Raw genomic sequence first — 12371 nt, forward strand, 5'->3', positions numbered from 1 at the left:
CTGTACAGAGTTATGTTTATCTTAGCTATGGTATTATATCCTTTCAGAAATCCCAGAGACACAACTGTTAGCTCAATTTAGAGCCAACTAAACCTTGAATATATAGAAGCACTGCTCATGAAACTTATATACGACTGAATAGTAAGCCAGCCTTGATGTTTTTGCTTTTGACCATAATAGTTTTTGCTCCTCCACTCAGAAATGCTTGGGAAACTAAATTAGATAGCATAAAGTTATTTAAGTAGAAATTTTAAAAAATGATGAATAACCGTAAATAAGTGGTTATTTCACATGGACTCTTGTTACACCTGGTTAAATAGTTTTCATAATAAATGAAAAATTTGTTTCACCTTACATGATCCCCTCCCCAACAAGTAATGGAATTTTACTGACCTTGTATCTTTGTAATACCTCAAAACAGATAAACCTCCACTTATTACGTTTCAAGTGATCTGTTTTTTGATTGATTATAAGAAAGTTTCTTGTAAATATAAATAAATGAGCACCTAGTTGATATCAGCCTGATGAATTTTCTAATGATATTCTGTTTATTCCCCAGACTCAAGGGGTTATGCCCATGCCTATGGTAATTAGTACTCCCAAGGTTAGCAGGATCACTAGAGAGTGGCTCCTGGTTTATTACTGGCAAAAATTATATTCATTTTTCAAGCAAATCAGGTCACTGGAAAGTGCAATAACTTGGCTTGTGGAAAATTCAAAATAGGTTGCAGTTCTTCTGATACATATGACATTTCAGTCTGTAAATATCACACCCCAGTCAGAGAACTAATATGAGTAGCCCTCACCTCACTGAGGAATGAGTTACTGAGCATGAAATGCCAACAACTATATCCCCAAAGAATGTTTAAATAGTTTCTGACAACATCACAGGAAAGAAATGTCAGGATTTGTGGAACATATTTGTCCATTGATCTGTGGGTGAGTTCATGGCCCTGAAAAGGTATTAAACATAAATTCTCCAGAGGCAGAGATCCCTATGTGAGCCTCTTATGTTAAAAGAATATTCTAAATCAATTAAAAAATATGAGGCTGTTCTTTCACTCAGCAGTGCTGAGTGCTCTCTTAAAGGGACATATGATTTGGATCTTTTTTCTAGTGGTAATAAATTTGCAATTATTAATATGTTTTTGTAATTCATTAAGTGAGACTTAACTTTTTAAATTATTTTTTTAGTAACCAATAAAACTTTCATATAGAAAGTTTGAAAAACTTAAAAAACTAAGCATAAGAAAGAAAATCAACGTCACCCATGGTATTTCCATTCAGACATTTGGTATTCATGTTTTAATCCTCCCCTTCTCCTCTTTTTTGTTAAGCATGTAGAGGAATACACACAATTTTCTAAATGGTATTGTACTGCACAAATTTTTCATAATCTCATATTAAATATTATTTTAATATTTAATGACTGCATATATTTTCTCATGATCATAGCACATTTAACTTAAAGTATTTTTAGACATTCTTATTATTTCCAATTTTTTGCATACATATATGCACACTTTTGATTATTTTCTTAGGATAAATTACCAAAGTAAAATTGCTACATCAAGGAATAAGCACATTTTAAAGATTCTTTTTAAATACATGTTGCTATATATTGCCAGCAATGTATATAAAAGAGCCCATTTCCCAGGAACTGCACCAACACTGCCAGCATCTCTTTTAGTGTGGCAAACTCTTCCTAAAATAGTCAAATACAAGTTATATTTGGGTACGCTTTAATGTTGTTAGTCCTTAGTCACATCTCAGGATGTCATGTGGTTTGTTTCTTGGCAATTTCTCTTCCAATTTCTTCTTGAAATTCAAGCAACAGTAATGAATAAAAAGAGACATCCCTTTCCCTGAAGGTGCAAAAACATCCTTTCCAGCATTTGCACATGTTAATGTAAGTGTATAATTATCCTTTTGGACTATACAGATATTGTTAGTTTTTGTTCTCCTGTTCCTGAGGAGCCTGAATTTAAAAAAAAAATTTTTTTCCATTACCTTCAGATTTATTTTTCTCTTACTGTTTTGACTGAGAGGGAAAGAAATCTGGAATTTATATGAGTGGTGTTTGTGGAATTAAACCTATCGCTTCAAATGTAAATTATTGCAGAGAGTAAGAAATAAGATGGGCTCCATAATATGATTTTCCTCATTATTATTAGCATCATCAATGCATTTTTATTAATCACTCAATGTGTATGGAGCATGGTGCTAAATTCTAGAAATGAAAAAGAGAATAGAACAATATTTACCTTCAGTTGATTTATTCACTAGTTAAGGGATGAGAGGACACATATATAAAAAGATAAATCCTGACACAAACTAGCACAACCTAATTGCCCAGTGAAGTTAACTAGTCAGTGCCCTTGGAGCTCACAGAAGTGATTCCTAAAGATTGGCATAGTGGCCTTCGAGGGGATTTAATCCAGATTTTGAAAGAGGATTAGAACTTTAAGAAGAGAAGGAGGGTGTTCCAAGCAGAGGTTAGAGTGCTCCCAAGGTGAAGATGAGCATAGCATTTCCAAAATAAAAATAGCATACCAATGATTCAGAGCAGTTTATTCAGTGTTACAGTAGTGGAAATATCTGGAGTGTTCAGCTAGTGCTGAGTATCTAGAGAAGTAGTATGGGCCTGAGGCTTCCATTGGAAACAGAAAACCACTTAATGTTTTGTGAGAAATGAGCTTACAAATAATTCAGGAAGTTTTACAAGGTATTGCTATGAGAAACACTAATACCAGCATGAGATAATTCTAACACATAGAACTATGTTACATACAACCTAGTAGCATAGATAGTTGTAGAGGAAATTGAAAGCAAGCATAGATGTTAGAGCCATTGGTATAGGAAAAATCAACATAACTTGGCAACTGATGAGATGTAAAGATGAGACTAGGAATTCTACAAACGTTTACTGAACTATTCTTGGACTAGGAATTCATAAGTGAATGAGGCTACCCTCAACCATGTATATAGAAGCCCATAGAGAAGGGTGTGATGAATTCAACAGGGGGCTAGAAAGTGACTGGAACAGCTTCTTAAGTAAATTGATGCTTGAGCTTTGACTTCAATGATGAATAGAATTTCAACATATGAAAAGGGGGAGAAATTTAATTCAACATATGGAAAAAGGGCAAACAGAGAGAAAATGTAACCGTTAAAATTTCAAGGGAGGAAGGTATAGCTCAGTGGTAGAGCGCATGCTTAGCATGCACGAGGTCCTAGGTTCAATCCCCAGTACCTCCATTAAGAAAATAAATAAAAAAAATAAACCTAATTACCTGCCCCCTAGACAAACAAAACATTTAAAAAGCAAAAAAGAAAGAAAATTTCAGACCTATATGACTGGAGAAAGATGGTAACAGACTGCAACACAGAAGTTTGGCAGTAGAGATGTTTTAGGTGGGAAGATAATTAATGCAGTTTAGACATCTCTCAAAGAAACATGTAGAGAGTGGCCACCAATCTAGAGACAATGGAGACACATCTATGAACAAAGCAGGCAAAATTTCTCTGCTTACCAGGAGTTTACATTCTAGTGTTTGGAAATAAATACATAATTAGAGGTATAATGTTCACCAGAGTTTTGTTTTGTTGTGAGGTTTGTTTTCTACCTTCCCTTCTTTGCTGTCATTCCCATCAATAAGATAAAACAAGCACACAAGAAAGCATGAGTGATTAGTATCTGACTTAAGTCATCACTTAGGCAACAAAATGTACCAAGTAACTGTTCCTTCTAAGACTGTCCTCAAACTGACCTTCATGTCTACAAGCTACAGACAAATGGTTTAGTAATTGAGAGCAATAAATTAGAGTCAATCACATTTAGTTAGGAGAAAATAAAGTCTTAGTGTGGTAAAACAAGCTGACCTTCTTCTAGCTTTGCATTTTTATCGCACCCTTTCTACTCTCCATCTGTGCTTGATGCTGTGCTGAGATCTTCTGACCTTAGCAGTGCTTCATGAGATGTGCCTGGACTACCGTTCTCACTGGGTCTTGTTGGTAGAATGTTCACAGGCAGAAAATTATTAGAAAAGTATTTGCAAGTCAGAAGTAAAGGTTTTTAAGTGTCTAACCTTGGAAGTGAAACTCTTGTTACAATTAAAATGCTCAGTTTAAATGAAGAAAAAATGTGTAACCTGCTTAAGCATTACATTTCAAACTACGATCAAGGACAGCTGAGAGATACTGAGTAATGCCATTTTTTCCTTTACGTTGTAGCTGCATAGTATTCATTTCACCCTTCAGTAACCTGACATGCTGAAAAGAGACTGAGCGTTAAGACTTTAAACGTTTTCTGACCTCCACAGTATTGGAAGCCAGTCTTTAGAGCTCTCACCTGACTGGTTGGAAAGCTGAAATTCAGTTAATTCCCATACAAAGGATTTGGGGGTTTTGTTTCTCCATTTCTTTGTTTTTAAGTGAATTACTATAAATAGTTCCCTCAAGTCTAATCTAATCTAATCCTACTGATGGAACAAGTTGTTGGCAATCTGAGGAGCCCATTTGAAGATACATTGTCTTTGGAGTACAATCCTCCCTCACGGGGTTGGTTCCAGGACCCCTGTGGATACCAAAATGTGGATGCTCAAGTCCCTTATGTAAAATGGGTGTAGCACAGCCGGCCCTAGGTATCCACAGATGTGAAACCCACTGATATGAAGGGCGACTGTAGGGTTTCAAATGCTAACTACCTTCATAAGTTTAGCTCAGTAACAAACTTTCATTGTGTCTAATTGGTGCTAAATCTTACAGCAGGTATATGCAGTCCAAAAATGAGTAAGACATAGTTTCCCTCAAGAACTTAACAATCTAGTAAGATTTAGCTGTATTAAGTTATTTTTGCTTATTTATTGTAAGATACTTCAGATTTATGGTTTTCATTATCATATGGCCAAAATTCATTTAAATATATTATATCCCATTTTTAATCATATAAGCCATCATATCTCTAGCTAGTTGTAATTTACTTAACAAATACATGGCTAAATAGTAAGCAAAGCTATTCATACTATTTTGGAAGATATTTTAGATATCCTACAATTCACATTTTATAGGCTGGAAAGCTGGCAGGGATCTGAGTTAAACCCACATTTCCAAAATCTAGTCAAAAGAACTTTCTACTGCAGTCTAGAGGAGAGTACAGAATATGAAAAAAGAATTATTATTTGGTGCTAATGATCATCTTTGTGAGATTTTTTTTTAATCTAATGCATTGGGGGTGGAATTAATTCTGTGTTTTCTTGATATTTCTCATGTTTTATTTTAAACTATTAACAGCTTAATATATATATATATTTACTTTGTATTAGTTTTCCAGATCAAGAAATTCGTGAAGTGGCCGTTCAACAATTAGACAGCCTCTTGAATGATGAACTACTGGAGTATCTCCCACAGCTGGTTCAGGTAAGAACAGCAGAGTTGCCAAGGGATTCCAGCGTTTTAACCAATAATTCTCTGAAACAGCTCCCAGTGAATCAAGAGTAGACTCCATAAAAGAGGTAATTGCACTTCTGCCAGCCAAGGGGCTTAATTATAGCTCATGTGTCAGCGTGGATACCACAGATATTCTGTACTAAAATTGGTACAGTTACAAAAAAGATATATTAACACCAAAAAGGAAAATTTTTAAAAAATGGCTCACTTATAAATTAGAACAGGGGAAAAATAGAATGCTTGTGATGAAATATTTGTATCTGACTGTATATGTAAAACAATACAAAATTAATCAAGTAAATGTTACATAGAAAATATTCATTTACTAGGCATCTCCTCATAATATCTTTCTTACCTCTTCCATATTCTAATATTAATTATAAATCTTACAAAAGCAGTTTCTAATAACCAAATTCTGCTGCCAGATAGTACAGTTTTATGACAACATCAAATATCACAATATTGGAGTAATTTTGGAATATAATATAAATTTATCTAGAAATATAATCAAAGACTGATTTAGTCTGAAGATGCTAAAATACAAATAATTACACATTTTACAAATGGCCACATATATGATGGAATATCCAAAATACACAACAATAATTTTTTCTCCAAGTTAAAAATATTGTATACTGTATACTGAATGCAAAGAGGTCTAAAATAGTGGTCTTTATGTTTTTCTTTTGTTTCATTTTTGACTCACGTGTTTTCTTATCTGAAAGGTCAGGTTGTAGTTACAAGCTATTCTAAATGCCAGGTGCCTCAGGTTTTGAATTTAAGACAGGAAACCCCGACACTGGTGTGGGGAACCTCTATTCATAGACTTGAGTATCATTTTACTTTTCAAACAGAATATGCACTTCTCTGAAGGCCTCCTGAAGAGAGCGCTGTTTTAGAAATACATGTGCCATAAAGTTCCTTCCGCCGCTGTAGTTACGACTTCCCTAGCCTTGCCGTCGCTACACTTGATAGTGTAGTGAAAATAAAGATGAATCCAGCTCGTGGGAACACTGTTCGTCTCATGCCTCATGAGTGTGGACAACATCTAATATCTAACCCAGCAGAAATAAGTAAATTTTTTAAATGTTTATATAGATTAACTCCACTTGAAAGCCCCAGTTATGAATCAGTGACACTTGGCATGAGGATGTCACTGAGGGCCATATACCTATGCAAATATGCAAATTTGCAAGACAAGGTGCACACAGAATCCAGTATAGCAAATACACAGAGGTAAAGATAGGTAAAGTTGCAACTATTCCCTAATTAAAAATGAAGATTATAAAATCATGTGAGGTGTAAAGAAATGTATAATGTGACTGGAAAATAAAAATTGGGAAGAATTTTCAAAGCACTCATTATGGAGTTTGCCCTTAAACTTCCACACTCTCCCCTGATCTTAAAACTTATCAAGACCAAAAAAAAAAAAAAAACTTACCAAGATATAAAAAATCCTACACTGCTGATTATTTTCTGGAATCATGTTATCTTGTTATGTATTATTTTGTTAGAATTATGCAGGCTATTTTAAGCAATCAGAAGGGACTTTAAGACCGTAATGAAAACGGAAGATATGGTTCACACCTAGGAATCAAATAAGACACAGACCCAGCGGTTACTGCAAAGCACAGGCCATAACCATACAGGTAGGTTTCAAGAAGAGAGTTCAGAATAATGCAGTATGCACCAGAAATATTGCCTGCTTTCTAGATGGTGAGTCAGGATGTAGAGGGAAATTTTAGCAGTAGACAGAGCGATGCAGGGAGTTTAGAAGCACGGGAGGCAGTTCAAGATCAGTAGTTAAGTAGTTGGGTTCAAGAAGAAATCATGGGGAAATCTAAAAAGAAAGCTAAAAGACAAGCATGGAAATAAATTCTGAGACATCTCTTTTGCTCATTTGCTCATAGGATATGTTCACTATTAGGTCATAAACAGAATCCATGATTGAGTCAGTCCAGTGTTAGCAAGTAAATGAAAGAAAACCATGGCTGCCCTTTAAGACAACGCACAGTATGGTCTTTATACACTCAGACAGCATCGAGAGTTCATGCACATTTGCTGAAATCATCTTTGACATTCTCACACCTTGGGAATTCATAACTATTCCCATCCTCAAAGAGGGTTAGCATCCTGGGGTGTTTCTTCAGGTGTGTGTTGAATGAATGTTGTAACCACTTTTTCCTGCTGTCTGTATTGTGGTATAAAACCTGGTTTAAACTCTGTGTGTGTGTGTGTAAGTGTTTGTGTGTGTGTGTGTGTGATTTAAATGGCTTGCTGGGCAACAAACAGTAGAGGCTTTGCTTCTCAAGCAGGAATGAGTGCTTTTAGAAAGATAGGAAGAAAACTTGGTTTTCATTTTCACAACCTATTCAGATTCCTGAGATGATGGTGGCGGCCCACATACTGTCTGCTGATGGTAAATCCCTACAGAATGCAGATGATAGTCTGAATTAGGTCCCTGAGGATATCAAGGGTTGCTCTTGCTGTCTGTGTTTTCCATCAGGTTGGGTAACCTGGAAAACTTTAGAAAGTTGTTCACAGTGGAGATGAAGGAATGGGAGATTTGGGAATGGGTGGGTTATGGTGGCTACAGTCAGCTTTGAAACCTGTAGGGTAAGCTTCAAAGTCTGCAGGTTAATACTCAGTTGGTGATTTTAGTGAAGGCTTTGAGTGTGTATTAATTTCATCTCCAAAACAGGAGAAACATCTGTTGCTTAATGATACCATTTTTATGTCCAAAACACTGTTCTTGATATTTTTGTGTGTGCCAGGATTCTCCTCCTAGGCATGATAGATCTCCACCAGTCACCTGCCCTTATTTATTATCCTGTGATACTAAAGCAGAATTAAGGAAAGGAAACCGACTACACAAACCCAGATTGTGTGATGTGTGTATGTTCTGTGAGTTACACACCAGCTAATAAAGCTATCAAATATAATATTAAGATTTGATGAAATGTTTATGCTGTTTTCCTGGCCTTTGTGCAAGCCACGTAAATCTCTCTGTATTCTGCTATAATGCTCTTACCGAGAAAAAGAAGAGCAAAGTGATTGTATCTCTTGTTTCAGGCTGTCAAGTTTGAATGGAACCTTGAAAGTCCTCTAGTGCAACTCCTGTTACACCGCTCATTGCAAAGCATCCAGATTGCCCATCGTCTTTACTGGTAAGATTAACCAAAATAGGTTAAGATGTCTTTTTTATTGTCAACTTCTCTGTGCAGCAGCTTTCCTTTGTAATAGGTATAAACTTTCACTTGAAATTCAGCCAAATTCGAGTCTTTGTCAAGGTTATTTTTATTTATCTGTGTAATTTAACTGTCATCATCTTCAAAATCTTCCTTTTGTACAGTTGTTACTCTGTAAATCCAACCAGAATTTTAAATCTGGATGGTACCTCTCCTGTAGCTTTAAACCACAAGTGCTATGTGTGGGTATATCTACTCATTGAAGATTTCAGTATAAAATCTGGTTATAAGACTGTGTATGTTTTGGAAGAACATATGCTTTAAAAGTAATGTCTGTACGATATTAGTTATAAACAGTGGAATCTAACGGCCAATATATGCTCTTTAATTTGAAAATTCCTAGAGCACTAAACTTTTCCCAAAGCATAAATTTCAAATATTATTAGTGGAGAAGTAAGCCTTACTTAAGAGGTATCAGAATTTCTCCCATAACCACCTACTCTTGATCCATTTGAGCATGAAATTCTTTGGATGCTGTTCTCCCTACTTTTATTACTAGCATTGTAAATTCCCACAAAATGTTAGCAATTACAAGTGTCGGTGACCTAAGGATGAAATTGGATCTACCTTTTGTCCACGTGTATTTTGTATAACAAGCATCTTTACTGGCTTCAACTGCTAGTGAAGAACTTCAATTAATAGAAAAAGAAGAAAGTCAGTGTCATTTTTCAGTATCATGTTTTTTTGCTTCAAGAAACATGACTCATACTGATATCACTCTTACGAAAATGACTCAAAGATTTCCTAGCAAAGCAGAGATATAAGGAATTGTCAGGCACTGAGGTTTGGTTTGATGCTCATTTTCATTTTAAAAGCCTGATACAGAAACCGGAACGTTTTCCTCTAGTATGTCAGCATAATGAGGCATCAGATCCACTGGCCAGCAGTGGGCCCTTCACTGAATAGACCCTCTCATCAGGCTCTGAATGAAGCCTTATTCCCTTCTGTTTTTCAGTCAGCTACTTTGGTGCTAAGGGAAATTAAGTGGGTACACTGGTAGTGTTTCACTTTCACATTAAACCTAGAACTCCATTAAACTCAATGTTTATTTCCCTTAAACCTTCACTGTTTTTTTTCACTTTTTACTTATTTTAACATGTGTTTATTAAAATGAAATCATATTAAAAAGTAACATGACCAAGATAACAATCTTGATGAAAATATTTGAACCAAAATATAATATAAAATATGTAAAGTAAAAAAGCATTTAAAAGATACTTTTAAAAAGGCATTTTAAAAAATAGCATAAAATATTAAGAACTTATTCTAGTACATTGATTGTTATACTAGTGCCACCTTAGAAAGTTCTTCATCTTCTAAAATGGTGTGAAAAGTTGAGTCATCTGTTAGGCAGCAATGAATACAAACACAGCTGTAAATCAATGTCATACTTGCAAGTTCGTAATAAATACAATTATGTCACTGTTTCCAAAGAAGTTGGGAGGAAAGACTTTCTAAGTATAACCCTCACCCTTAAGAAAAAGAGAAAAACCAATAGCAAAGCCCGTTTCTAACTCTCACTGATTTAAGAAGAGAGTGAGATAGAAGGACTAGAAAAGAATATGAGTTATATAGGGACTGCTGGTTTCTGAATGCTTAATGTAAAAAATGGAAAAGGAAGACAGGAAGGGAAATTTTAATATAATACCCACATCATTTTAAAACTTAAATGAAAATTAAGAATCAGACAAAATGTGCTAAGCATCAAAGAACATGACATATGTTTAAAATACATCTTGGGGTTAAAAAATTAGCTGGTGCCTAGCATCATTTTTAGGGAACATTTGAGAATAGAACGTTGACTTCAAACTTTAAAGATGCAGCTCAGACCCCATGTGACATGCTTTAAAAAATTCTAATGTATCTTTCCTTAAAAAACAAAACAACGACAACAAAAACTGATGCCCTACAGACATTAAAATGAAAAGGTAGAGCTCCATCAGCCATAAGTTTAATGATTTTTTTTTCACTTGGATGAGCTCCTGCTTTCTCAGATTCAGCATATTCAACGCTGAACTCAACAACTTGCCCTACTCACCCAGGTCTCAAAGGCTTTTCTGGATCTTCACTGCTTCTCACCAATATGCCTAGTTGTTTACCAAGCCCCATAATCCTATACGCCCTAAATAGCTCTACCCCATCCACTGCGTCCACCTGCCACTGCCACTGATCAGAAAGTTACCTCATCAGATACTGAATTATGAATAAATAGGCTTGAACAGAAGCCATCTTGACTGCTTGCCATCACTGTGGGTAGCCTTCTTGAAAAGAGAAATGGACTTGGACTTACTGCAAGTCTCCTCCATTGGAAGGATGATTTGAGTAGCCCCTATTCTTCATGGAAAGGGAGTTAAGAATAAGCTTTGGATTTGGAAGGTTTAAAAGCTTTCAATCCCAGTTTGCACCCTAAAAGGTGACTGTAAAAGGGTACTGTAGCATCTAGAGTTCACACCTAGGAGGCCCCTGCCACAAGGCAGAGAGGCAGGGCTGGCCATCAAGTAAATGAAAAAGCCTAAATTGTGCTCCCATTCTGTCAGAGTTAAATACCGATAAAGGCATACAAATGAGTACACAAAGGAGATGAATGCTCTCTCGGCTTTGATGTCTGAAACACTCCCTGAAGTGACAGTAAAGAGCTGTACTTTAGGGAGTTACTGTTGTGTAACAGAGCACATGTGATACAGAATCAATAGGAGGTTTTAGAGCCTCAATCCTTCACCTGCTAGAATCATTATATTGCTACTAATTCACCTTTTTACCTTTACGATGTAATAAATAATAAAATATTGCTTCTCTTTTTGTAAGGGGAAGATGTGTCTTGCTGTCATTTACTATTGATCTGTTATAATCATCTTTCACCCTGTCATTCTCAGAAAAGTATACACCAGATAAAATCCCTTACTGTAAGCAATTCACTAAGCTAACAGTAGCTTTTCTCTACTCCAAGCAAAAAAGTGACAGATGTAAGAAAGTTTACATTTTACATAATAATTTATAAAATTTATTAGCACCCTTTTCTAATTAAGGCATAATATAGAAACAAATGTTTTGTCTATTTTATTTCTATTTTATGTGATAAAGGTTATATGTAGCTCCATTAATAGTTTTTTTTTAAAAAACAATACAATTTTTAAGTATTTTCTAATATCATTTAAGTCTTATTACTCTTATTAAACACATTTGAAAATAGAATCTGATGCAAAGTTCTACCACAGATCAATGCAAAAACCAGGAACAGAGCTCCACCTTAAATTTAGTATTTTCCCTTTAAATTCTTCTATTTTGTTTTTAAAAAAAAATGGAGAGTTATAAAAATGAATGTTTTGTGTATACATGCTGACCCCAAATGTTGGAACTCAGACATCTGGTCTTTGGGAACTAAACTTTCTAATCCAGTCTCTAGCAGTTTTTCATTATAATAGCCACATGCAGTTACATCACTGCTTCCTTAGATAGTAATCTGGTTTCCTTATAATAATATCATCCCCTCTCTGTCATAGTTTATGCCAGAGGTTTGGGTTAAGTCCTTGAAAAACAGAATTATACTGCTTAATTTTCGTTGTTTCTCAATCAGACGAGTAGTTTTGCACTACTCGACAAAAAATAAGATCAACAAAAAGGCATTCTGCTTAGAAATCATCTTTGTCTTTTAGACGAGTATTAGAGTATGACTTC

The 12371-nt window shown here is 35.2% G+C and overlaps 1 protein-coding gene across 1 annotated transcript in view; it reads left to right on the top strand.

Annotated features, from left to right (window-relative positions):
- Positions 1-12371, top strand: part of PIK3C2G (phosphatidylinositol-4-phosphate 3-kinase catalytic subunit type 2 gamma) — a 266488-nt gene that overhangs the window by 110998 nt on the left and 143119 nt on the right. The window contains exons 17-18 of the mRNA XM_031444030.2: positions 5325-5418; positions 8521-8615. Of these exons, the coding sequence (XP_031299890.2) occupies positions 5325-5418; positions 8521-8615 (189 nt within the window). The remainder of the gene's footprint in view (positions 1-5324; positions 5419-8520; positions 8616-12371) is intronic.

This window comes from Camelus dromedarius, chromosome 25 (genome assembly GCF_036321535.1).
Source record: "Camelus dromedarius isolate mCamDro1 chromosome 25, mCamDro1.pat, whole genome shotgun sequence".
Taxonomy (NCBI): domain Eukaryota; kingdom Metazoa; phylum Chordata; class Mammalia; order Artiodactyla; family Camelidae; genus Camelus; species Camelus dromedarius.